We start from the raw sequence: 27673 nt of genomic DNA, 5'->3' as shown, positions 1-27673 counted from the left end.
TTTGCAGCTCTGGCCTCAAGAACCCAGATTGGTGAGTGATGATCCTCTTGGGTCCCTAAAACATTTCACTTCCATACTGTCCTGAAGTAGCATGTGAACTTGGGTTTTCCTCAATCCACGTCCAACTTTCTATCTACCATGCCCCATGCCTCATTGCATCTATGATATATCCATGATGACTACACAAATATATTTAATATTTTCCCTAATTAAATATAAAAACAATTTTTAACATTCTTTTGACTACAAAAATATAAATGAAGACAGAGCTGAAGAATAACAGAACTTAGGTTAAATGCAATGGCCAACTGAGGTAAAAAATTCACCTTCCTCACTGTTAAGAAATGACCAGTTTCTGAGAACCCAAAGTGACGTGTTATCGGTCACAATTGCTAAATTACCTGGTTTTGTTTTTCCAAGGCAAGCTGCTGGGTGTGGGGGTGGACCGAGTTGGTGATTGGGAAATGATGGTCGTGTTGAAACAAAATATGACAGAGTTGATCCGCCTCCCTTGGATTTCATACTTTGCTCAGGAGATGGTAACAGGAAGAGGGGGTGCCTCATGGAATATAATGGGACTTGTGTATTCAAGTCATCTGTGTTGGCTTCTTTTCCCTGTACTGATTTGTGAAGGGGAAACCTTGGATACTGAATAAAGGTTCATTGAATTGCATTGGCTTCAACTCAACTCTCTCAATTCTGCTCAAGCCTGGGATTTCACCCTTCTTGACTTCATCTCCCCATTACTTCCAGCTCTGAGAGTACCCTAGTCTAGGTCCTGGGGTAGGAGAAAGGAAGTAATGTCCTAGGGCCAAGAGCAAGAAGAGGGGGCTGGTGTGTGGGTGGTGCAGCCTAGGGTACAGAGGGACTGGGTGATCCTTCTTGTCTGAGGGGGTGTTTTCCAACAGTTCCAAGGCCTGCTGGGAGGTTGCTATTCTGGAGGCCTGCATTTGGCCTATTAAAACCCCTCCCCCTTCCCAACTTCCCGTAATCACTCCTGGGGGTGGTTATTGATTCACCAAAGCCTCTAAATCCTGGCCCTTCCTGTGCCCCTGCCTCTGTCCAACCAGAATGGGGGCCCCGGCTCACATCCTGCCCCTCTCTATCCTCATCTTTCTGTTGGCTTCGTTTGCTCCTGTGGCTTCTCAGAAGGTACTTGGGTGTCTCTAATTAAGTACATAAATGTGGGAGAGGATGGATTTTGAGGGCATCCAGAGGCACCTGGAAGTGCAATGGACTTAGGGACTGGGTTTGACTACCAGCTCTATCACAGTATGAATTTGGGCAAGTCACTTTATCCCTTGGCCTCAGTTTCTTCATCTGAAAAATGAGGCGCTTGGACTGGATGACTTCCAAGTGTCCTTAGGCTACTGTGATGACCCTATGTCTGTGAAATGGGCACAAGTGAATGCGGGTATGAGTTGGTACAAATGAATGTCTGAGCTGGCATATGGGTATTGGTTATTTGTGCATCTGTAAAATGGGGCTAATAATAGCACCCACCTCCTGGGGGCAGTTGTGATGTTCACAAAGCACTTTGCTAACCTTAAAGCTATCATATAAATGCGAGCTATTCATATTGTCCTTGTCATGATTTATCGTTTATTGTATTTTGAACATAGACAAGTTTGATTGAGTTTGTTTTTACTGAGAGCGAGGCAAGGTATCTGCAGTCCCCTATGGTGCAGGCAAGGACCCTGAGAACAGAAAGACATGACTCTGGTGACTTGGCCTGGCCCTGGTTTGCCTGTGGAGAGAATAAGGCAGAAGAGAGAAAGTTCCTAGGATCTCAGGACCAGACTTATTCAGCTTTCATTCTCCCCATCTTTAAGAGTAAAAGACTATTTTCTCTCACAACCTAGCTAATGTGGGAATGTTTTCCATGACTACTCATGTATAACTTATTTTGAATTGCTTGAGTTCTTGTGGGGGGTGGGGGTGGAAAGGGAAGGAGGAAGAGAAGTTGGAACACAAAGTTTTTAAAAATTGATGTTAAAATTTGTGTTTACATATATTTTGGAAAATAAAATTCTATTTAAAAGAAAAAAAAAGAGTAAAAGACTAAGGGAAGTCACTTGCTCAGTCACTCAGAAACATGAGCAGAGGCAAACCCAAGACCTAAGTCTCTGATTCCCAACTCAACTCTTCCTTCCTATATTGGAATACAGTTCTGACCACCCCCATAGGAATTAAATAATATTACCCCCTTCTCTCCTAATTGGGTTGCACTGAGGAATTTGGGTTTGGTCACTTCATCCATGCAATGACTAATGGCATTTATGAATTGTTCTGCTTCCAAGGTTCAGGGAAGTGGAGATGACTGGAGGAGGCAGGGTCATAGGCTACTCTGGGCTATCTGAGGGAGACAGGGCTAGATCTTCCCTTCTTAATGATCCTCACATCCTCTCAATTCCACCCTAGGATGGTATTGAGATCTACAGTTTCACCCTGGACTCCAGGGTCACATCTCGCTTTGCCCACACCACCATCACTAGCCGGGTGGTCAACAAGGCTGAAGAAGCCCGGGAAGCTGTTTTCCAGGTGGAGTTGCCCAAATCAGCCTTCATCACCAACTTCTCCATGTAAGTACTGATCCTGGATGACCTACTCCCTTCTCCCTCCCATTTGCTTCCTGTCTGTGATGCCTATACCTCATATCTCAACTTTCTCTGCTTCTTATCTCCCCTATGAAGAGTCTAAGGAGTAGGACTCATGACTCATAGACCCAACATGTAGTGTATGGTCAATGAGTAGAATAGAATTGACATCTCAGTACAAAGAAATAAATAGGACTTCATATGAATCATAAAGACTTGGTAGGATGAGAGTCATGATTGGTGCCAATTAGGCAGAAGAGGATTGAGAGACTACCTTCCCTTAAGCTGCTCAAGATAGACTTGATCACCAACTTTCCCATATAGATTCTGAGTCTAGACCTTCCCCTCACCCCATGCCTGCTCCCCACTCTCTGTGTCATACTTTACATACCCCACCAATTTCCTGTGCTCCCCATCTCTCCTAAGAGTAATTATTCATTGCCTTCAGTGTTTGTACATCAACGAATATAGTATAGATAATAAAGTCAACTTGAGGTTTTAACACAAGAAAGAAAATACAACCTCATTGGAATCATAGACTTTACTGAATGGAAATTCATGAACACATGGGTAGCAACATAGGTGATGAGCATTTGAGCTAGAACAAAGAAATAGAGGAATATGAAAGTATATTACTATATACCATTTGGTCAGATAGAGGCTATGGATGATGTTTCCCTAATTTTAGTGGATTGAGACATTCACTACCTTTGTAATTGCCAAGGCAGAATTAATAAGACTTGATAATTGATTGTATACCATGGGTGAGGCAGAAGGAAGATTCAAAGACTGACAAAAATGGACAACTGAATGGCACACAGAGAGAAAAGTGGAAATTAGAAAGAACAAATGTAGGGGGAAAGATAATGGATTCAGTATTGTATATATTGAGCTCAAGAAATGATGGGACATCCAGGTGGAGATATCCTGGGGGCAGGTGGAGATAACATTCTGGAGCTCAGAGGAGAGAGGTCTGGACTGGGGATATAAACTGGGTGTCTTCTGCACATAGGTGCTCATTGCAGATGGGGAGTGAATGAAATTGTTGAGAGAGAAAGAAGAGAGGAGAAAAGAGGACAGACCCTTAGGGAGGAACCTCATTGAGGGGGTTGGGAGAGGATAAGAGCCATTGAAAGAGACAGAGAAGAAGAGGTAGGAGAGGAAGGAGGAGAACATGGTGTCTGAAGTCAAAGGAGCTGGTGGATGGGTTGGAGAGAGGCTGCAGTCCTGGGATGATCCATGACCTCCAAGGCTGCTTTGACCTTGAGACTGTATGATTTCCACGATGTTCCCTTCTCTCTAGCACCCTCTTACATTCTTCATTGTTCCTCCTCATCACCCCTTCTTCCTAGAGGTGGAAAGTAGAAGGTGGGCAATAAGAAAAGTGGGAGATTGTTTCTCATCTGACCCAGAACACAAGCTCTCACCTCTTCCTCTCCACTTTTTTCTCTTTCTTTCCCTCCTCTTCTTCCCCCTCTGCTCTCCTCGGACTGGTTTCCACACAGATTTTGTAATGTTTGTAGTGGGGCAGTGAACTCATTGTCTGGCCTTCCCAGGGTCATAGCAGGAAGTGGGGGAAGGGCAGAGAACCTGGGGCAGTGAATAAATGGACGCAAAGATGCGGGAGAGAGGACATTGTCATGGGAAGTCCATTAGAAGAGCCTCTTCTAGACAGGATAGGATGAGGTCCCAGTCAAGGGATAGGAGGTTGGGCTCTTTGACTTCTGGATGTCCCCCCAGGGTGAGGGACTTTGAGTCTATGCCTAGGCTGGAAGTGGAGGGGTGGCAAGTCATGATAGGCCTGCATTCTACTGTTCTGGGAGCACCTCAGCCTCTCTGGGTTGGGCAACAATTTCATCTGTTTGGAAATGAGACCAAATCCTTTTCCAGGTGCTGACCCAGCAGAGACACTTATCCCAGGGCTGGGCCACACTGGCCACACCGACACTGCTTGGAGCTTTGCCCTGTTGGTTGGGAGCTCCTAAGCTCAAGGGCCGGTTATGTCTCTTGACTTGCTGGGGGATCCAGGGACCTGTAACCTCTCTGGCCTTGGAACTGTTTGTTCCCTGAGATAGGGGAGCAGGGGAATGTTTTTCTTGATTTCAAAATCCTGCCGCAGAGGTATAGCTGGAGGGAGCCTGGATTTTTCTGGAGCCCCCAATCAGTACCCAGTGAAGTAGCTATCCAGGCTCGAGAATCAGAATGTCACAATTATAGGAAACCTTCATGACCCCTCTCAACCCCCTTCTTTTGAGACTTAAGGTCAAGAGAAAGCAAAGGACTTAAACAAAATCACACAGTGAGTCAATGGTGGAGCTAGGAGGAAGTTCCTGTTAGGTGGTGCAATGGATACAGCACTGGCCTTTAAATCAGAAAGACCTGAATTCAAATTCTGCTGCCAACATTTACTAGCTGTGGGACCCTGGACAGGTCTCAGCTTCAGTTTCCTCATCTGTAAAGTGAGGATAATGGAATATTAATAGTACTCGCTTCATAGGGTTATTGTGAGGATCAAATGAGGCACTTGTAAAGGGCTTTTGCAATCCTTAAAATGCTATCTAAATGCCAGCCATTCTATCACTCCTGGTCCAGTGCCAGAGAAGACAGGCCCAGACTATTCCACTCTTCATCTCTAACCCAACCTCCAGTTCTGTCTGGCTTTTGTAACCTTGATTTTACTGTTTCCTGAAACCATAAAACTTTATGGCCATAATTGTGACTGCATATCATTTGTACGCCAATAATTTACCAAGAATCTCCCTTCAAGGAGGTGACAAAGAACACTCCTATGGAAATAGATAATTTCTATTCTTAGGAAAGTGACCCAAATACTTCTTGGTTAACCTAGAAATTGCATCATCAGCTCCTGGTAATTATAGCAACATAAGACACCTAGGCGGTACAGTAGATGGAGTGATTTCCCCGAAGTAGGGAAGACTCATCTGTGTGAGTTCAAATCTGCTCTCAGACACTTACTAGCTGTGTGACCCTAGACAAGTCGCTTAACTGTTTGCCTCCATTTCCTCATCTACGAAATGAGCTGGGGAAGGAAATGGCAAACAACTCCAGTATCTCTGCTAAGAAAATACCAAATGGAGTCATGAAGAGTGGGATACAACTGAACAACCACAAAAATAGCAACATCCTGAAATTGTCATCTCATCTCCTATTGCCATACTTTTGCACTGGCTGTTCCTCACATCTGGAATACACTCCCTCCTCACTTCTGTCTCAGAATCTTTAGCTTCCTTCATGGCTCAGCTCAAGTGCCACCTCCTATAGGAAGTCCCTCCTGAAGTTCAGTGTTTGGTCCTCTCTTCCCCTGCCTCAAAACAATGGCATTTTGTGTTCCTAGCACGATGCTTCTCATGCAGTAGGCACCTACTATATAGCTGGGCCCTCCTCTCTCTCTCTCTCTCTCTCTCTCTCTCTCTCTCACATCATTCAGGTCCCATAGGTTCAATTTCCTCTGTGCATGTGACTAGTGTCTTTACATCCAGCCCCCATCTCTCGTGAGCTCCACTTCCCCATCACAAACCTCTTGCTAGACATCCCCAACTGGATGTCCCATAAGGATCCCAAACTCAGTATATACAAAGCAGAACATATTATTGTTTATAATAACTAACATTTATATAGCACTGAAGGTTTCAAAGTGTGTTACTTATATTATCTTCTTTGATCTTAGGACCAATCCTGTGAATTAGATGCTATTATTATCACCCCCCATTTTACAGATGAGGAAACTGGGGCTGAGAAAGGTTCAGTGACTTGTCTCACTTAGCTAATAATTGTGTGAGATAGGATTTGAACTCAGGTCATCCTGAGGTATCTATTGCACTACATTCCTCCCTAAACAGAGCCTTTCTCCTAACTTCCTATGTCTTTTTAGAATACCACCATCTTTCCAGTAACCCAAGTTCCCAACTTTACATTCATCCTCTACTCTTCATTTCTTCTGCTACTTCCATATGCAATATCTTCTGGATTCTACCATCATGGCATCTCTCACACCTGTGTCCTTCTCTCTAATCATGTTGCACCCCTTCTCATCCAGGCCCTTATCATCTCTTACCTGGACTATTGTAATTACCTTCCAATGGATGTTTTTGCTTTTTGTCTCTCTATTCTCCAATCTTTCCTTTACAGAGATAAATAATTGATATCCTTGAAGTACAGGTTTGACAATATCACTTCCCCACTCAAGAAACTTCATCAGACCTCTATTGCCACTGGGGTAAAACACAAACTCCTATGCTTAGCTTTTAATTTTTTATTAAAGATCTTTTCTTTTAATATTACCTATATTTCAGAGAAAGAGAGTCAGAGTCAATAAACATTGATTAAATGCCTACTATGCATCAGGCACTGTGCTAAGCATGGGTAATACAAAGAAAGACATAAGACAGTCCCTGTCTTCAAAGATCTCACCATCTAATAATGGAAGATAACACATTAAAAAAAGCTAAAAGGGGAGGGGGATGGTACCCAGCATGGGGGTATGATTGGGACATTTCCCAATATGTCCCTTCACCTTTCTCTCCCAGAGAACCAGCCTTTATAATGAAGAATTTAAAAAGAAAAAGAAAACACTTGAGCAAAACTAAATTATAGAGGCAGCTAGGTGGTGCAGTGGATAGAGCACCGGTCCTGGATTCAGGAGGACCTGAGTTCAAATCCAGCCTCAGACACTTAACTAACTTAACACTTACTTAAGGAGTTAACTTAACTTAACACTTACTAGCTGTGTGACCCTGGGCAAGTCACTTAATCCCGATTGCCTCACCAAAAAACAAAACAACAACTAAATAATATCTAAAACAAGTCTAATATTATATGTGGAGTTCTACACTCATATTCCGTCACTTCTGCAAAGAAGAATGGAACATGCATTCTTTTCTTTGGGGCTGAGTTTGGTCAATATAATTTCAGTGCATTAAGTTTCATTTGCTTTGGGGGCAGCTAGGTGGCGTAGTGGATAGAGCACCAGCCCTGGATTCAGGAGTACCTGAGTTCAAATCCGGCCTCTGGCACTTGACACTTACTAGCTGTGTGACCCTGGGCAAGTCACTTAACCCCCTTTGCCTCGCAAAAAAAACAAAAACAAAAACAAAAACAAGTTTCATTTGCTTTGTTGTTCTTTCCATTTGCATTGTTGCACTCTTTGTATGTATTATTTTTCTGGTTCTACTTACTTCACTTTCCATCAGTTCACATCCATTTTCCCATGCTTCTCTGTGTTTTTCTTATCCATCATATTTTTATGGCATAGTGATTCGATTATATTTATATACGACAACATATCTAGCCATTCCCTGATTGATGGACATCTGTTTAATTTCTAGTTCTTTGCTACAAAACTTTTTCATATACATATAGGTGTATATGAGACCTTTCTTTTTATGATTGATTTCCCTGCAATATATGCCTAGCAGCAGGACTTCTAGGTTAAAATATGAGTATTTTAGTTTCTTTCTTATCATAATTTGTATTTCTTTCCAGAAGCACTGGATGAATCTACAGTTCCATTAACAACACATTAGTGCACCTATCTATTTAACAAAAATTTCTGGGGAAACTGGGAAAGCTGGCAGAAATTAGACTTATGCCACCATCTCACATCATATCCCACAATAAATTCAAAATGGATATATAACCTGAACATTAAAGGTCATATTGTTTTAAAAATAGAATTAGGCTAGGGAAAGAATTCCTAACCAAACAAGGAATAGAAACTGTCACAAAAGATAAAACAAATAATTTTGATTTCATGAAATTGAAAAGCATTTTCAGGAAAAAATAATACAAATAGGATAAGAAGGGAAGTGATTCGGGGGAAAAATCTTTACATCATCTATCGCTGATGAGAGTCTAACAACCAACATATACAGGGAATAAACACAATGATATAAGACCAAAAGTCCTTCCCAATAGATAACTCATCAAAGGATATGAACAATCAGTTCTGAAAAAAAAAAATGTAAATGATGAACAACCATCTGAATGATTGTAGAGAGACAAAAGCCAATCAAAACAACTCTGAGGTTTCACCATACCCCTGGCAAGTTGGGCAAAGATGACAAAGGATGGGAATAGTCAATTTTGGAAAGGTTGTAGAAAGACAGGCACAGCGTGAGGCTTTTTAAGTCTTTCCTAATCTTGAATCAGCTTATATTTATAGACTTGCTTCATATTACTTTTCTTTGCATGCTCTAATTTCCAGCCAAAGGGACTAAATTTGTGATCCCTGTATAGGGCATTCTATCTCCTGATTTGGGACCCTTACTCAGATTGTCCCCCATTCCCAGGATGCTCTCCCTTCTCACCCCCACCCCTCAGGATCTGTGCTTTCCTTCAAAATTCCCTATCCGAAGCCTTTCTGGTTTCTCTCAGTTGTTAGAACTATCCCCACCCACACCCCACCCCCCATCACACGCACACAAATTTCTTTGTATTTACTCCATACTATGTGTGTAGATATGGTCACCTTCTAGTAGACAGTAACTGCTTAAGGACAGGAACTGCTTCCCTTCTGCTGTTCAGTCCCAAGCACCTGGTATGGTACCTTAAACAGAGCAGGTCCTCAATGAATACTTATTGAGTTGAATTGAATTGAATTGAATTTTCTTGAGCAGGTCCCCGAGGAATAGCCTGGGAAAATAGGGGGCACAGGGAAAAAAAGCTAGATGGGTTGGTTGGTTCTATAACCTTTCTCTCTTGTGAGAATCCATGGTCTGCTGGGGGAGAAAGGACTTCAAGTCAAACTCAAGCAACATTAAATAAGAAGCTACAGCCATATGTACAGAATTTTGGTCTCTGTTCTAGGGCTGGAGAACCTGCTTGAAAGAAGTTGATCCTCTAGAGATAAATGAATAACTTTGACTTAAGAGAGACAGGGCCAAGAAATAGGGAGAAATCCAGACAGGATCATGACAAATAGGAGACAGCAGAGATCACCTTCAGATTGGGGTGGGGTCATCAAAGCCTTCATGAGGAGATACTTCCATGGGCAGAATTGGAAGTCAGGAGAGTTCACTGGAGCCAGATGACCAAAGGCACCAAGACGGTCAGGGATTGAATGAGATCACCGAATGAGGAGTTCTCTAGTTTGGGAGATTCTAAGGAATACAAAGGGATCTTGGGGCTGCTAGGTGGTGTGCTGGGTAAAATTCTGGACCAAGAGTCAGGAAAACCTGAATTTGAATCTGGCCTTAGGCACTGACAAGCTGTGTGGCCCTGGGCAAGTGACTAAAACAAACAAAAAAACCCTCAGTTTCCTCATCAGTAAAACAGAGATAACAATAACACCTAAGTAACAGTGTGGTTGTGAGAATTGTATGTGTGTGTGTGTGTGTGTGTGCACACAATGTATATGTGTTTCTTTGCAAACTTTAGTGTATTATATACATTATATACTTATACTTATTATTATTATTATTTTCTGGACAGATAGGAAGAAGCCAGAGTATGGAGGACTTGAAATGCCAGGATTAGCAGAGTGGGTTTTTTTAGCAGTTTTCATTTTACAGCTATAAATAGGCAATAGAGAGCCTGGGAAGGTTTTTGAGCCAAAGGAAGCCTTAGGAAAATCAGTCATTGGGTTGAAAGGTTCTGAGACTGAAGACAGGGAGAACAGGTTGGAGGTTCAGTCAAGAAATGTCTGTTTAGCACTGTCCTAGACAATGGGGTTACCAAGACAAGAGTTTACATTCTGTACCTGAGGCCTCTCAATGCCCCCCTTTTCTCTCTCCTCAGGATCATTGATGGCATCACATACCCAGGAGAGATCAAGGAGAAGGCAGCTGCCCAGGAGAAGTACAGCTCAGCTGTGGCCAGGGGTCAGAGTGCTGGAATCATCAGGTAAGTGTCTGTGGCAGGGGTCAGGCTGGGGCAACCAGGGGATCAGGAAGTCCCACCCAGCCAACCCCCTGCCTGAGAGCACCCCCTGCCCTGCCTGTTTAGACTGTGGCCGTGCTGACAACAACCTCTAACCTAACCAAGCTCTGCCCAAGCTCCCCCTACCCACCCTGTCCCTTCCCAGTGGCACTAAGGGGCTAACCTCCCACCCAGGGCCACAGGGAGGAATCTGGAGCAGTTCCAGGTGTCTGTCAATGTGGCCCCAACTTCCAAGGTCACCTTTGAGCTGGTCTATGAGGAGCTGTTGAAGAGGCAGCTGGGGAAATATGAACTGATGCTGAAGGTCCAGCCCCAACAGCTGGTCAAACACCTGCAGGTAATAGGACTGAGCCCTAAGTCTCCTCCTCCAGGAAGCTTGCCCTCATGCACTCATTCCACTCCTCAGCCCCACCAGACAGAAGTCTGTTTCTCTCCCTCACCCTCTCCCAATTCACAGCAGGGGCTTCCTGGGGCCAGAGGCTCTTCCTCCTCAGATCAGGGGTCCCCTGAGCAGAGCTCACTCCCTCCTCCAGACCTCTTCTCATGCCTTATGTCCCTTCACCTCACAGATAGACATTCACATCTTTGAGCCTCAGGGCATCAGCTCCCTGGAGACTGAGAGCACCTTTATGACCAAGAACCTGGCAGACGCCCTCACCACGACACAGAACCAGACCAAGGTTGGATGCTGAGACCTGGGGGAACAGAGTGGAACAGAATCTGCGCCATCTCCCACATAGCCCAGACGGCCCCCCTTCTGATTTCCAGAGGCTTGGGGTGTCCCATACTCACAGAATGTTAGAAGTGAAGTTGGCTTAAGGTCCAGTTAGTCCAACCCTTTATTATGCAGATTGGGAAACTGAGCATGAGAGGGGAAGTGACTTACCCTAGAACCTGGCTTCTTAAACGGTGGGTCGCAACTCCACATGGGGTCACCTAATGATGCTGGGCTTGTGAAAAATTTGGCAACAGTAAAAGGTTATGTATACCCATTTAATGTACCTTTATACCTGGGGTTATGCAAAAATTTCTTGGGCAAAAAGGGGTCATGAGTGGAGTAAGTTTAAGAAGCCCTGCCTAAGAGCCTAGATTTCCCAATTCCCTAATTCCAGTGCCCTTTCTCTAGGCTCAGCCCTAGGCTGGGGGTGGAGGGAGGAATCTCTGATCCCCAAATGTAATGGCTACAAGTCATAACAGGGACAGGAGAAACTGAGGTAGGATGGGACAGGGATTGGGCAGGTCACTGGGATTAACAGGTTGTCAAACCCTAGGGAAGGACTACTCAGAGAGTAGAGGCAGTTCAGTTTTTCCATTGGCTCTTGGCTAAGGCCAGCCCCAGAAAGGGAAGAAGGAGGTCCTAGTGGAAAAGATTATCTACTGTTCTGGGGCAGCTAGGTGGTGCAGTGGGTAGAGCACCGGCCCTGGAGTCAGGAGGACCTGAGTTCAAATCTGACCTCAGCCACTTGATACTTACTAGCTGTGTGAGCCTGGGCAAGTCACCTAACCCCAATTGCCTCACCCCCCCAAAAAAAGATTATCCACTTTTCTAGCCCATGCTCTCTCAGCTTCTCTGGCTTCTCCACTCACTTCTCAGTACCTGCTTCTCTTCTTCCAGGCTCACATAGTGTTCAAGCCCTCTGTGGCCCAGCAGCAGAAGGAGCTCGGGAAGCCGGACACGATTGTGGATGGTACCTTCATCGTCCGCTATGACGTGAACCGAACCTCTGCCATTGGGGACATCCAGGTGAGTGCTGCAGGCACGTGGCAATGAGAATGGTGGGCTCTGGGAACCCTGTGGAAGGGAGGCAGCTGCCTTTCCATCCAAGAAAGGCCTGTAGGTGCATAAGTGGATAGAGTTCTGGGCCTGGAATCAGAAAGAAGTATTCAAATCCAGCCTCAGCTATGTAAGCGTCAAGTGTCTGAGGTCAAATTTGAACTCAGGTCCTCCTGAATCCAGGACTGGTGCTTTATCCACTGCGCCACCTAGTTGCCCCCCTCACAATACTTTTGTTTGTCTACGCCTAATTTTTGTTGAATTGTTTTCCAGTTTTCCCAGCAATTCTTATACAATAGGAAGTTCCCCCAAATAATTTATGTTCTTGGGTTTATCAGATGTGAGTTATAGGACTTCAGTTGTTTCAGATTCTTCCCTATCTAATCCACTTTGTTTTTTTTCTAATGATCACAAAACAGTTTTGATGATTCTTGCATATTGTGCAGTCTGGATATTCTTTCCCCTTTCATTCCTCTATTTTTTAGTTATTTCCCTTGTGATTCTCGATCTCTTGCTTCCCCAAAGAAAGATTACTATTTTGTCTAGCTATAAGAAGAGTCTTCTTGGCCGTTTATTTGGCATGGCCCTAGATCTGTAAATTAATTAAGATAGTCTAGTAATTTTATTACATTGGTGCAACCCAGCCATAAATACTCATCATACGTACTTGCAGTTACTTAAGTTCTGGGTTTTTTTTTTTTATTTCAAGAGCATTTTGTAATTACATTTCTATAGTTCTTGAGATTGTCTGGGGAGCTCAGCTCCCAGATATTTTGTGCATTTTGTAGTAATTTGGAGTGGAACTTCCCTTTTTATTACTTCCTCTTGGATTTTGAATGACATGGGGTTGAATTGCTGTTGAGGACCTCAATGGCTGTGGATCAGATCCCTCAATAAGTCTCATCCTTGGGTTAACCGTCAGTTTTCTCATGCAATGAAGATAATTCCTCTAGTCTTCCCCCCCACCCCCATCCCGCACCTCTTTTATCTTAGGATCCCATAGTTAATTGCCAAATCAGTGAACTTCTGTTAAAGGGAAATAAGAGCTGGGGACCTTTGCCCCACTTAATTGGTGGGGAATGGGTGAGTGACAGATTGTCAAATCAGCTTCATGTGAGCAGACCCATGAACTCAATGTGCTCTTTCCCGTCTCCACCTCCGTCCTTAAGAGTGCCCAGCCCCTTTTTGTTGATGGTTTTTCCCATCCTATGTGTATCCTTGTCTGCCCTCCATCTTGCATCTTGGGGATAACCCATGTTTTGAGACCCATGTCGCCCTGTGCCTTGATGACAAAGGATATAGACAGTAAAAGCAATGGGAAGGAGTTTAGAAGAGGTCAGGGTTAGGCCTTTAGGCCTAGATCCTATTTCCGCCCCCGCCCCCCCATGTTGTAGTTCAGGGAATCAGAGGATCAGAGATTTAGAGCTGAAAGGGACCTTCTCACTCATCTAGTCCAGTCACCTAGTACCCTTCCTCCTCCTCCTCTTCTTCTTCCTCCTCCTCTTCATCACAATAACACTTAGTATTTATATAGCACCTACTATGTGCCACACACTGTGCTAAACATTTTTAAAATATTATATCATTTGATCCTCACAACACACCCCAGGAGGGAGGTGCTATTATTATTCCCATTTACAGTTGAGGAAACTGAAGCAAACAGAGGTTAAGTGACTTGTCCAAGGTCAAGTAAGTATCAAGTTAGTATGCTCATAAGTATCTGAGGCTGAATTTTAACTCAGGTCTTCCTAACTCTAGGCCCAGCACTCTATCCACTGGGCCACCTAGATGAGGCCCTATAGGACGGTCAATGGAAGAGTCAGAGTTTCAAATTTTGGCCTCTCTTTCACTTCCCTCCTCCCCAGATAGATGGGGTACAGCCCTGTTATCCTTTCCCTATGTCATCTGCCCCATCTCACACTACTTTACTAGGTTCCCTTTAAAAATATTTTATTTTGGGGCAGCTAGGTGGCACAGTGGATAGAGCACCAGCCCTGGAGTCAGGAGTACCTGAGTTCAAATCTGGCCTCAGACACTTAACACTTACTAGCTGTGTGACCCTGGGCAAGTCACTTAACCCCAATTGTCTCACCAAAAAATATATATATATATATATATATATATAATTTTATTGATGTCTTTTTTCTTTTTTACCTCAATGTCATATTACAATGATGAGAAGATGAGAAAGAGAGAGAGAGAGAGAGAGAGAAAGACAGACAGACAGAGACAGAGACAGAGAGAGAAACAGAAACAGAGAGAGGAGAAGGAACGAGGGCTGATTCTCATCTTGCTGTTGGCAAGGATAGGAGATATGTAGGTTATGGGAGGTGTAGCTCTGACCCACAGCTGTCTCCATGGTGCAGATCGAAAATGGATACTTCGTGCATCACTTTGCCCCAGCAGACCTGCCTATGCTGCCCAAGAATGTGGTCTTTGTCATTGACAAGAGTGGATCCATGTCTGGCAAGAAGATTAAACAGGTGAGTTGGCCACTCTACACAAAGAAAGCCACTTCTTTGACCCTCTGATCTGCACCTTCTCCATCAGCCTCAGCTCAGGGCACCCCTCAGGTTTAGGGTTTATGCCACTATTGCCACCTTGAGTCAGGAAATGGCCCACATTGCAACACACCAACATCTTCTGGTCTCAATTTCTCATTCCCTGAGGCTTTTGCCCACATATGCCCTTACTGCCCTTGATCATCCACCATGCCCCTTCTTTGCTTTCTGAACTTCTCCTCCCATTCCTTTCCTTCCCTCTTAGACCCGTGAAGCCCTGGTAAAGATTCTGGGTGATCTCAAGCCAGAGGACCAGTTCAACTTGGTCATCTTTGATGGATCCGTGACCCAGTGGAAGCCAGTGCTTCTTCAAGCTTCAGCTGAGAATGTGGAAGAAGCCAAGAGATTTGCCTCCAAAATCTTAGCCATGGGTGGTGAGTGAGGGACCAGGACTTCAGGGGGTGGGCAGTGTGACTGATCCGATCCCTTCTACTTAGCGGCTTAGCTGAGGATTTCTGGGGAATCTAATATGGATGATCTGATTTTTTTTAAAAAACAACAATGCTTGCTGGGAAGCTATTGAGAAGAGTGTTGGCATCTCCCTGACCCCATTCCCAGCTACTCCTTGGCCCCATGACCCAACTTTATTAAAAGGATGTCTATTCAATCAATAATCTATCATCTATATCCAACTCACACACGGTACTTAGGACCCGAGGCCGCCCCCAGATTGTCCTATCTGCATAGAATCCAAGTGCGAATGTCAGTTTCTCTGTTCATTGATTCAGACCTTTGCTTGATGTTCCTGAAAAAGTTCAAGCCCCACTTTGCTGACCTGGCCTGCCCCCTTGACCTCCCTGTCTGACCCCAGCGCTAGTCTCCTTCCCTTTCTGCTCTGTCCCGTAAATTTACTTGATCTCTCGCTCTATCCCTGGACAAGCTTCCATCCCTCCTCTTCCTCCCAGGCCTCCCACCCTCCACTTGTCTCAATTGGTACCAAAGCTGAGGCAGGTGTGTGAGCAGATTTCTTTCCCCAGCAACCAACATCAACGATGCCGTCCTTCTGGCTGTGAAGATGCTGGATGACAGCAACAGGAAGGAGCAGCTGCCGGCAGGGAGTGTGTCCATGGTCATCCTGCTTACCGATGGGGATCCCACTGAGGGTGAGGTGGGGGTGGGGAGGACTTTCTCTGCTTGGTCCATTCCCAGCTCTCCCTCCAATTCTCTGGGTGACCTTGAATTTTTAGAAGCTTCACTCTGATGGAGTTGAATTCCTTCAGGGTGTTTTCTTTTTGGAGGGGCTGTTGGGGAGGAGATGCCTATCTCTATGGAGGGAGAGGTGGCTCTAGAGTCAGAGGTCATGTGTTCAAGTCTCATCTCTGATATTTGCTACCTGTGTGGTCCCTGGCAAGTCATTTGGCCACTATGGGCCTCAGTTTCCTCACCTGTAAAATGAGGGGCTCTGGTCTCCAAGGTCCCTTCCAACTCTATCTAGTTTTAGCTCTGACATTCTATGATTCTACCTTAATACTCACCTGCTGAATAACTAACCACTATCTCTCTATTCCCCACCCCCACCCCCACACACTCCCACCCATTCACTGGCCTCTGTTACTATAGGAGAGACGAATCCCGAGAAGATTCAGGAGAATGTGAAGGAAGCTATTGGGGGCCAATACTACCTCTATTGCCTGGGCTTTGGCTTTGATGTCAACTACGCCTTCCTGGAGAAGCTGGCCCTGGAAAATGGTGGGGTGGCCCGGCGCATCTATGAGGACTCAGATGCTGACCTGCAGCTCCAGGTGCCAACACTCCACCCCTGGGATCCCATGGGGAGACCTCCCAGGGGAGCTTATGAGTACCCTTCATTTGTGGGATGCTATGTCAGGTACTGGGGGGTGGAGGAGTTAGAGGGGGAAAGAGGAGCCCCAGCACCTTGAGTACAACTCATTATTTGATTCCTGTGCAACTTTGAACAAGTCCTTTCCCCTCTGTAGACTTTACTTAATGTTACCTTAATGTTCAATGGGGGAGTTAACTGGATTAGACCATCCCTAAAACCCTGTCTAGTTCTAAAGTCCTACAGCCCCCAGGCAGCTGCCCTGCCCACTGTGCCTCAGTCTTCCCTAACCTCTCCCTTCCTTCCCAAAGGACTTTTACCAGGAGGTAGCCAACCCTCTGCTGACCATGGTGAAGTTCCAGTACCCAGACAATACTGTGGAGCTGCTCACACAGGACAGCTTCAGGGTCTTCTTCAAGGGCTCTGAGCTAGTGGTGGCTGGGAAGCTCCAGCCTCAGCCCCAGGTTCAGGATTTGCTCTCAGCCCAAGTGAAGGCCCAATCGGTGAGTGAAGCCCAGAAATTCTTAGATGGAAGAGTCTTAGCCTGAGAGCCAAGATTGTTTTAAAATGATGAAAAAGAGTTGAAGAATTGTAAAGTGGCCGTTTGCAAAATGAGACCAGGAGGAATTGCTTAGTCAGTATTTTGTGAACTAGAAGACTGGATAGTATTTTGAAACTGATAACCAAGCCCATCTGAGAAGTCATTATTTTTTGAAACAGGATACATTTCATATCCAGAGAAGATTTTCCAGTAGAAAACTTCAGAGGTGTGCTTAAATCAATACAAAAATATTATAGGGTCATGTTAGGAATCATTTTAGGACAAGATCACTATCCTGGGTAAGAATCAATAGAGGTTTGAACTAGGCATGCAATCAAATTATTAAAAAGCTGGAAGATGTGTAATTTAATGGAAAATACCAAAGGACTCATTTTTTAAATTTGTAAGCTCTCTGAGATCAGAAAAAGTGATAGCCAGTTCTAGGCATCCCAGTTTTAGATGTAGCTAGGTGACACCATAGTGCACAGAGCACTGGGCCTGGAGTCAGGAAGACCTGAGTTCAAATCAGGTCTCAGACACTTATTAGTGTCTGCCCAGGTGTCCCTGGGCAAGTCATTTAATTGCTGTCTGCTTCAGTTTTCTCACTTGAACAATGAGTGGCTTGTATTTGATGGCCCCTAGGATCTGTCCGGTTCTAAATCTATGAGCCTGTGTATGACTGAAAAAGATGGGCTAGTGATATAATGAGTGGAATGGCAGATGGGAAATTAAAGTGAACTTGTCTTCCCTGGCTCAGATGTATTCTTTTTTTTTTTTTTTAAGTGAGGCAGTTGGGGTTAAGTGACTTGCCCAGGGTCACACAGCTAGTAAGTGTTAAGTGTCTGAGGCCAGATTTGAACTCAGGTCCTCCTGAATCCAGGGCCAGTGCTCTATCCACTGTGCCACCTAGCTGCCCCAGATGTATTCTTGAGAACAATGTGTAGAAATTCAAATTTCAGCTCTAGCTAAGGACAAACTTCCTAACACTTCAAGGTGACAAAGAGTAAAGTGGAAGTCTTAGAAGTTTCTTGAGCTCTCCAGGGTCCTCTAGGCTGATGATCCCTGGTGGGGGATGTTGTTGGAGGAGCTCCTCCTCAGGTAATAATTGGACGATGATATGCCTTGAGGTACTTTCTAATTCTGAGCCACTGGGACAGGGCCATTGGGTGAAAGGGGCAGAGAGCATAGATAGCAAGGGGTGGTGAAGCTGCACCTGTTCAAGGTGTAGGAGGAGGAGATGATCATACCTGGTCCTGTACCACGCCAGAGCCAGTGACTCTAATTGGGGAAGATTTTGGTTGAGGTGAGTGGGGAGAGGGGGCTAAGGTGAATGAAATGTAGAAAGATTGGATGGTCCTTCTTAGAAAAAGGAAAAGAGGAAGGGAGAAGAATGATGATCACAGTGAAGATTCTCTGGAGCAGGAGAAAAGTCTGACCCCATCAGTGTGAATATCATCAAGTCATAAATGCTGGTGACAAGGTGATAGACACTTCAGAGCAGGGTGGGTTGGGTGTAGCTTCCCTAGTTAGTGTTGAAATCATAGGACACACACTGAGAAAGGCCATTGACCCAATTTGTTGTTTACTGCTAGCTTCACTAACGAATCAATCATGCTCAGGAAAAAGAGACAGAAATCACAGGACCCAGATCAATTCATGTGACCAATCAGTTGTAAGCCTTCCCTTCTCCTGCCTAATCCCCTGAGGTTGCTTAGCATCAGTAATGTAGGTGTTGTGTCTCTACCTCTAGAGCTGCGTGCTGTTTCCCTTGCTAGAATTTAAGCTCCTTGAGGGCAGGAGGTGTTTTGTTTTTGTCTGACACCCAGTAGGAACTTATAAAATGCTTGATGATTGTCCCCAAGCACTAAGAAGAGAGGACTGACATGGCACTACTGAGGACTGGTTGGAGGAAATGAACATGTTTAGTCTAGAGAAGGGAATCCCCAATTCTCTTCAACTGTATGAAGGGCTATCATGGACATTGACTTAGATCGGTTCTTCTTGGCCTGAGAAGGTCCTTCGGTTCTGAGGAAAAGCTTATTTAGCTGCGGGGCAAGAAGTCCAGCTCTGCCCCTTGCCACCTATTTCATCTTGGGCAGATCTTTTTAATCATTTGGCCTTCAGTCTCCTCATTTGTAATATGAGGGTACTGTAACAGGTGATCCCTGAGGCCTGATTCCATCTCTAAGCCCCATGGATGGTAGGTATGCATAGTATTTGGGGTTATAACCTTTTAAAAAGATGCAAGATGGCAAAGTGGAGTCAATAAGCCAGCCAACAAGGGCCTGGAAGGTAGCCTGGAGCTGTAGTTCAGGCGCTGTTTGATGCTGCTTTGTCCAGTTTGGTGGGGGGGGGGGGAGGGAGAAGAGACTTGGGGGCCTGAGCAGAGCCCCAGGCATATGCTTGGTTTCACTCCCTTTCTCCTCTCTATTCAGCACACCCAGAACTTCACCTTTGAAACAGAAGTAAATGTTGAGGACAAGGAGAAAGTCTTCCAGAGCCCCAAGTACATTTTCCACAACTTCATGGAGCGCCTGTGGGCATACCTGACCATCCAGCAGCTGCTGGAGAAAGCGTGAGTGACCCTTGTCCGTGTGACCTTGGGGAAAGCATCCAGGCTCTCTGCCCCTCGCTTTGCTCATCTGGGTCACTGACACCCCTCAGTGAGGGGTGAGATCTTCCTGGGCAATCTTTCAGTCTGGCTGAGGGGTAGAGGGGGGAGATGAGGGACCGGGGTGGGTCTGTTATATCCTGTAAGGGAGAGAGAAGAAGCCCACTGCCTCATCTCCAAAGCAGTGGGTACTAGAGTGCTGAGCCCCCTGGGGCCAGAAGGAGCAGAAAGAATGATTGATGAGAGGGAAAGAGGCCAGCATTGATGGTCTGGACCTTCAGTGTTTCAGCCTCAGGTGATGAGCAGAAGAGCCTGGAGGCCAAGGCTTTGGAGCTGTCCCTCAAATTCAGCTTTGTCACTCCACTCACATCGATGGTGGTCACCAAACCCGAGGGTCAGGATCAGGCCCAGGTGGTTTCAAAGCCAGTGGAAGCAGGTGAGCAGTGGGTGTCCTGGAGGTCAGGGGCATTGCCTGAGCCCGACTTTTCCAGGTGCTTCAACCTGCCTTGCCTGTCCCGGCTGCTCCCAGACCTGCCCTGCCCTGAGGGCTCCCGTGCTCTGTTTCTCTGGGAGCCTGGCCACATCTGGGGGTTGGGGGGCAGAATCAGAGAGGGCCTGAGGGCCAACTTCTCTTTCCTTTTCTTCCCCTCAGATAATGATCAATCGTCTTCATTTTCACTATTGGCACAAATGCCTATATCAGGTAAAGACTAGATTTCCTAGAACAGAGCCCAGGGCACACATGTGACCATATGACTGGGGTGACTTAGTGGTTTCATGACAAACCTGTCCACGGACAGCTTTTACACTAACAATAGAGTGAGCACTGACCCTGGCCCCAGATTCAGTCCTCACCCTGACCTTGGCCTCCAACCAAATGCTCACAAAGCATGTAGAACCATAATGACCTTCGGGGTCATCTGGTCCAGCTTCTGCCCCCACCCCCCTCCCCCACCCTGCCCACACACATGCACAGAACATCCTGGACACATTGTTATCCAGCTTTAATTTGAGCATTTCCAGTGATAGGCAACCCAGTATGTACCATTGTTAAGTCGAATCAATCGGCCTTTATTAAGTCCCTTCCAGATACTGTCTTTTTTTTTTTTTTTTTTTGGTGAGGCAACTGGAGTTAAGTGACTTGTCCAGGGTCACAGAGCTAGTAAGTGTCAAGTATCTAAGGCCAGATTTGAACTCAGGTCCTTCTGACTCCAGGGCCGGTGCTCTATCCACTGCACCACCTAGCTGCCCCCAGATACTGTCTTAAGTACTGGGGATACAAGAAAGGCAGAAAACCTTAGTCCCTGCTCTCAAGGAGCTCACAGTCTAATTGGGGAGGCCACATGCAAGTGACTATGTCTAAAGAAGAGATATACTGGAGAAATTGGAGATAATCTTGGGGGGCGGGGGAAGCAAGGAACACTACAGAGAAAATCTGAATGATGCTTGGGGAGCCCTCTCCATCGCTCTGCTGCCAGAGATGTGACTGGCTCTTCCCTGGAGAGAAAAAGGTGTGTGTGTGTGTCGGGGGGAGGTGACACAGGTCATTTCCCATACTTTACACGTGAGGAAATTGAGGGAAAGGAGCATGAGTGACTTGGCCAATGTCATACTAGAAGTTAGTGGCCAAGGGGGAATGAGGCAGTAACAATTAGGATTAGGGAGACACCATCATATCCTTGCAAACAGCAAGATGCATTTACCCAGGGGCAGCTAGGTGGCACAGTGGATAAAGCACCGGCCCTAGATTCAGGAGGACCTGAGTTCAAATCTGGCCTCAGACACTTGACACTTACTAACTGTGTGATCCTGGGCAAGTCACTTAATCCCCATTGCCCCGAAAAAAAAAAAAAAAGATGCATTCACCCGTACCAGCTATCCTGGGAGAGAATGTCAGGGGGACATCTCTTGGGGGAAATGTCTTCAAGGGGTGGGGGACACTCTCTGGAGCTAGCCAGGTCACCCGACCCTTGGAGGCCAGGCCCTGGGAAAGAGTTCTTGTCCAATGGTTCAGGCATTGTAGATCCCTGGTATCTCTTCTCAGAGGAACAGTCCCTGGGAAGAAGCCTCTCTCTGTTGGCTCCTCTCCCCAGGAAGAGCAGACTTTGCTGCCTGCCCTCATGCCAGCCTTTCCCCACCTCCTTTTCAGCTTCCCGCCGAGGTTTCAGAGGCCCAGTCCAGCGATTCCCCATGGTCGCATCAAGGCCACCAGGGCTTCCAGGACCTCCAGGGGCTTCAGGACTTTCAGATCTTACAAAAAGGTTCTTTCTTAAGTCGGGACCTCCAGTATTTCACATTGACTGTAAGTCAACTAACAGCCTTGGGACCTTTTCTCCATCATTAAGGGGAGAGGAAACCTTGATTCCTAAGCAATCCCAGAAGGCTTTGAGGAAAAGGCAGAGCTCTGTCCACACTGTCCTCTAGAGAGGTGTGGATGTGGGCCAAGAGACACGCTCAACGTTTCTTACTGTCTGCCCTTGGCCTTGAGCATTGCTAAACTTGGTCATCCCTTCTCTGTCCTGACCCTTCTCCTCCCAAACCTTGCAAACATGTGGGCTGAGACAGAAAGAGGGGTGTCTTCTACCTTCTCTTCTCTCTCAGCTGTGGCCCCCATTGATGTTCCACGGATTCCCGGCTTCGGTTTGATTTGACCTCTGATTTATCTGGTGTTGAAGTTGAGATTTTCAGCTGTCAGTTTAGCTTGAGAGCAGGACCTAGATTGTCAGAAAAAGAAACCGTGAGCTCTAACCCCATCATTGTGCTGCAACTAGGTGGCCCCATAGAGCACTCTGCCTGAAGTCAGGGAGACCTAAATTCAAGTCCAGTTTGTATGCTTAACTAACTGTGTGACCCTGGGCAAGTCATATAACCTCTCTCATGCTCAGTTTCTTCATTGGTAAAATGGAGATGCCAAGAGCAACACCTACCTTCCAGAGTCATTGGGAAGATTAAATAAGATAACATATAAAGTGTTTTGCACACCTTAAAGTGCCAGACAGGGGTATGCTGGAACAATTTTCAGTATGAGCACTTATACCTTGGAAGTTTGCAAATGCTACAAATCTTGATTTATTTGTTTTGTTTATTTTCTAGACTTAAGAAAGTGATGGAGAAAATATTAATGCAAATTCAATGTAAAAGTGTGTCGAGTTTATTTTTTTCTTCTATTGAGCCAGTTGTTAAACATTTGCCAGTGGGATAATGTTAGCCACAGAGAAGGAAACTGGGGCCCAGAGGAGGGAAAGAACACTTATATAGACTGCACCTCCTATGTGCCGAGGACTGTGTAAAGTGCTTTGTAAATTTTATCTCATCCGATCCTCACAACAACCCTGAGAGAAAGGTGCTATTACAACCCCCATTTTACAGTTAAGGGAACTGAGGCAAATAGAAGTAAAGTGACTTGCCTAGGGTCACACAACTAAGTAACTGAGCTTAGGTCTTCCTGACTCCAGGCCCAGCGTTCTGTCCATTTTGCCACTTTCCTGCCCACAGGGACACAGTGGCTTCTGGGGACTAGAATGCTGGTCTCCTGAAGATGAGCTCACTCATCTTGGCTAGGTACTTAGTTGCTACCCTCTGTAAGGCCTGGCAAACACTCTTTGGAAAGGGCAAAATGAAAGTTTTTCATTAAATCTTTTAAAAAGCTGCAATGGCCTGCTTAGGTTTGGCCCTTTGTATGGAAAGTGTTTGTTCTTCAGGTGGCTCAGGGAAGTGTTTGCTGGGTTCCTTGATCCCAGCGTCCTCTGTCCTGGGCTTTTGTGCCTGACCTCTTCTTCTCTCTCTCTCTCTCTCTTATTCCTAGTGCAACCTGACTATGACGAGTTCTACATAACATTAAGTCCAGGTAAAACCGACTCATGGGGAATATAAATGGTTAGATGGAGGAGATCGGGTGGGCTGGTGGCTGGAAGACCCCTAGCCTTCTGTGCCTGGTCTGCTAATACAGGGGACAAAAACATAGTCACACCGTCCACAGCCAAGTCAAAAAATGCTAGCGTAGAGGTGTCCTAACTGGGAGACCAGAGCTGGGGGAGCATGGAGGCTTTTTGAAAGGAATTAATATTGACCCCCCCCACCACATAACTTCCCCCTTTACCCTTCCCCACACCCCTAAAATGAGTAGATATGAGCCTCGTTGGTCCCTTTCTCCCAACTCCTAGAGCCCTACGTTATACTCCCTCATACCCTGTGTATGAGGACAAAGGGCCAGAACTCAGAAAGTCCTGAATCCATACCCCTGCAGGATCCTTCCTTTTTCTTTTCTTTAAAATCGATTAATTGATATATTAAATTTTCATATCAACTCCCTTCATATCTTTCTCCCAGAAAACAATTACTTATAATAAATAATATAAAAGGAGGGGAGGGGAGCTATTCAATTAAGCTAATTAACCCATCATACAAGCCTAACAGTTTATGGTCTTCTCTGTATCCCTACCTCCTTCCCACCCCTTTTCAAAGAAGAGAGTCTGTCTATAGTATACTTCCCTAAGAGATTTGACAAGGGGGAAAGGGGGAGGGGAAAGTGGAGAAGAGACTAAGAACAGACCCAAGGACCAGAAAGGAAGCAGGTATTTTGATGTTCTCTCCAGTTGCCCTGGGCAAGAGGCCCATCCCTGCCCTGAACCAGTTCCAGGCTCCCATAAAAAGAATACTGATTGGGGCGGCTAGGTGGCACAGTGGATAAAGCACCAGCCCTGGATTCAGGAGTTCCTGAGTTCAAATCTGGCCTCAGACACTTAACACTTACTAGCTGTGTGACCTTGGGCAAGTCACTTAACCCCAATTGCCCCACCAAAAAAACAAAAAAAAAGAAAGAATACTGATCTTAGAACCTGGAGAACTGGGTACTTGGGCAGCTCCTTGAATCTGTGTGAGGCTCACTTGATTCATCTTTAAAATCGGAGCAAGGACGCTTGCAGGACTCACCTCCAAGAGATGTTGTGGGAGAGGAGATTTGTAAACTAAAACGTTATTCTTTTCTATTTCTTTCTTAGACAGCTTTGCATCTTCATCGCTTCCACGTAGTAAATCTGGTTCTCGGATGAGACCATTCAATGTCCCAGCTGCTTCCCCAACTGTCTCAATGGAAAGGGACCCTCATTTCATCTTGCTAAGAAACAACCGCCCTGAGGAGACGATGTGTGTGAAAGTCAAGGGATCGTCCCAGGCCCCACAGAATCTCTTCTCTGATCCTGTCCAAGGTGAGCGAACATATATAGATGCACACACACACACACACACACTTGGAAGTTTAGATTTCCCCTCTATCTTCCATCCTTAATTAGGCAGAATCTCCCATTTCATTATATTTTGTTCCATGTTGGGGAATTCTTTCTTCTGTTTGGGAACTCCCTGAAGAAAGAGCTAAGGTCTTCTCCCTTGTACCTTCTACATCTTGGCTAAAAGAAATATCAATATTTTGTGGGCTTGTGCTTTCCTGGAGTAGACAAGACTCCCCCCCCAAAAAAAGATGGTGGGCCCTATACAAAGCTATATATATAGATGGGCACTAATGAGTGTAAATCAAGCCTGAAGGAGCAGAAGAAACACAGGGGAGAAGATCAGTCAGGGCTGCAAGGGCCTGTCTGCCCCAGGCTTCCCAAAGAGGACACTATCTTCAGTGGGGAAGGATTTCCATTGAGAGAGTGGTTAATCAGAATGGGCTTCCTAGAGGAGGTGACTTGTTGCTTCTCTCAAGCCTTCTGATCTCATGGGTTTCCAGGCATTGAGGTGACTGGCGAGTATGAGGGGAGCACAGATAAATTTGTCTGGCTCGAGGTGAGCTACAGGACTCCGGAGGTGAAAGTATATGTGACCCAGGACAGCATCGTGGTGACTCGTGGCAATGGAGGAAGGAGCTCCTCTTATCAATGGCGATCACTGTACTTGTCGATGCCTGGGTAAGCCTGGGGACATTACGGGACTCAGAAGCAGGGAGGGTTTTTAACCCAGGACTGGTCAGCTCTTTGAGCCAGCAGAAATGGGTGGGATCCCCACAGAGCCTGTGGACAAGAGCCAGTCTCTATGTTGGGGAAGGAGAGGCAGGGAGTATCTTCACTTGAACATCTGCTTCCCTTACACCTGGAGTGGCAGGAATCCCTTTTCTGACTACTGGGTCCCAGACTTTAAGCTGTCTACCTGGGTCTCCCAACTGCTCTGCTTGGGACTTGGTTTCTCTACAGGCTGAAGTTGACCTTGGAAGATGGCGTTTTGCTGTTCAGTGACTCAGACAAAGTTACCATTGGCCTAGTGGCCTTGAACCATCCCACACCTGCATTGCAGCTCTTCCTAAGTGATCCAGGTCACTTCTCCAGCCAAGCCAGTGGAGTCCTCGGTATGGCCTGGACCCCATCTACAGTAATCTGTGACTTCTGATCAAGCACTGCTTTCTTTGACTCATCTCCCTCACCTCATCCCGACACCGCATTTTTAAACTATCCTCTTTTCTGACTCTTTCCTTTTTCTGATCACCTCCTTTCTGAATGTTCCCCTCTGGGGTCATCTATTCCTCCCCACCCCCATCACTCTCCACCTCTCAGAACATTCCCTCTGCCCTTCCTATCACCTACTCCTCCACCCTTCCCTAAAGCTCTATTCATCCCATCGTCCCCCATCTTTCCATTTCCTTCTTTTTTGTCCCTGCTTTCCTATCATTCTCCAACTCTGCTCAGAGCCCAGCCCTCCGACCATCTTCTTTCTCCCATTTGTGTCCATCTGACACTCTACCCACACCTCTGAACATCTATCAATACTCCCCTTTCAGAAACTCTTTCCCCAATGCACACTCCGAAGCTACCTCCTTCTGGGAGTTGAAATCTGAGTTTTTGAATCTCTTTTTCTCTGCCCCATTCTTTTATTCATTCTGCCTTTCTGCATCTCTTTCCCCTTCTCTAGCTCTCTTCTTGCTTTCTCTCCATTTCTTTTTCTGTCTCTCTGACTGTCTTGATTTTTCTCCTTGGTCTCTTCTTATTTCTCTGTGTGTACATCTTTCTTTTCGTGGGTCTCTAATTCTCTTCTCTTCTTCCCTCTAACATGTCTCCCTGACCTCTTGCTTCTCAGGTCAGTTTTACCAGGACTTGCAGTGGGATCCTGTTGGGCCAAGCACAGTTGGAGACACACGAGAATTGAGTGTGATGGGAAAGACATATACAGTCACCAGGTAAAATTGGCCAGTCTACTGTGGGTCCAGAAGGCTAGGAGTGAGGGTGCCTGAATTCTGTTTCATCAATCCCTTCTTTCCCCAACTTCATGGAGAATCCCAGGTTCGAGTATCTGATGCCCAATCACTCATCTGGCCACTAAAGGCAATGGTGACACCTTTGGCCAGGTGGCTTCTTATGTCGGAGACAACCATGGGATACTCTTCCATGCCCAGAAAATTCAAAACCCATAGACCTTCTAAATACCCACAAAAATGAAAAGCAAAAAGATCTTCAAAACCAACAGTTAATTAGAACAACATGTATTGTAAACAGTAGAGATAATTGGAATTAAAATAAGGGAAAGAGTATTTGGAGAAAAAAGGTATAGATCATTTTAAAAAGATGTATAATCTGAAAACCACAGCTAACCAAAGGAAAAAATAGTTAATGTAACACCAAAGATATTAGACAATTAACAAAACCTTCAATAATTAATTAAGGATTTTCTGACAAGTTGTGTTTGTGTATTTTGCAGAAAGTCCGTGGTGAATTTCCAAGGAGGCAGAGATATTGTCCCACCGCCAAAGCTATTGTGCTGGTACCTAGAACAGCCATTATGAAGTGGAAAAAAATCAGGGCCAGCTGTCCCCTTCTGGTCCCCATGCCTGGCCCAATCAGGGCCAGGAACTGCCCCTGTCCTTTGCTAATTACCCATCTGTGAGGAGGGGGGGGGCGGGATGCTATAAAGCAAAGTCTTTCTCAGCA

At 45.6% G+C, this 27673-nt stretch overlaps 1 protein-coding gene across 1 annotated transcript; it reads left to right on the top strand.

Annotated features, from left to right (window-relative positions):
- Positions 1 to 994: 994 nt before the first annotated feature.
- LOC122742516 (inter-alpha-trypsin inhibitor heavy chain H4-like) lies at positions 995 to 27673 on the top strand. Its single transcript, XM_043986813.1, has 21 exons — positions 995 to 1152; positions 2422 to 2582; positions 10353 to 10457; positions 10668 to 10830; positions 11063 to 11173; positions 12109 to 12237; positions 14634 to 14750; positions 15034 to 15202; positions 15806 to 15931; positions 16389 to 16570; positions 16920 to 17111; positions 19585 to 19724; positions 20042 to 20196; positions 20413 to 20463; positions 21910 to 22062; positions 23566 to 23607; positions 24761 to 24967; positions 25489 to 25666; positions 25949 to 26100; positions 26826 to 26925; positions 27444 to 27673. The coding sequence occupies exons 1-21, from the start codon at positions 1072 to 1074 to the stop codon at positions 27526 to 27528; spliced, it is 2799 nt and encodes a 932-aa protein (XP_043842748.1). The 5' UTR covers positions 995 to 1071; the 3' UTR covers positions 27529 to 27673.

This window comes from Dromiciops gliroides, chromosome 1 (assembly GCF_019393635.1).
Source record: "Dromiciops gliroides isolate mDroGli1 chromosome 1, mDroGli1.pri, whole genome shotgun sequence".
NCBI classification, from domain to species: domain Eukaryota; kingdom Metazoa; phylum Chordata; class Mammalia; order Microbiotheria; family Microbiotheriidae; genus Dromiciops; species Dromiciops gliroides.
This window is presented reverse-complemented; position numbering and strand designations above follow the sequence as displayed.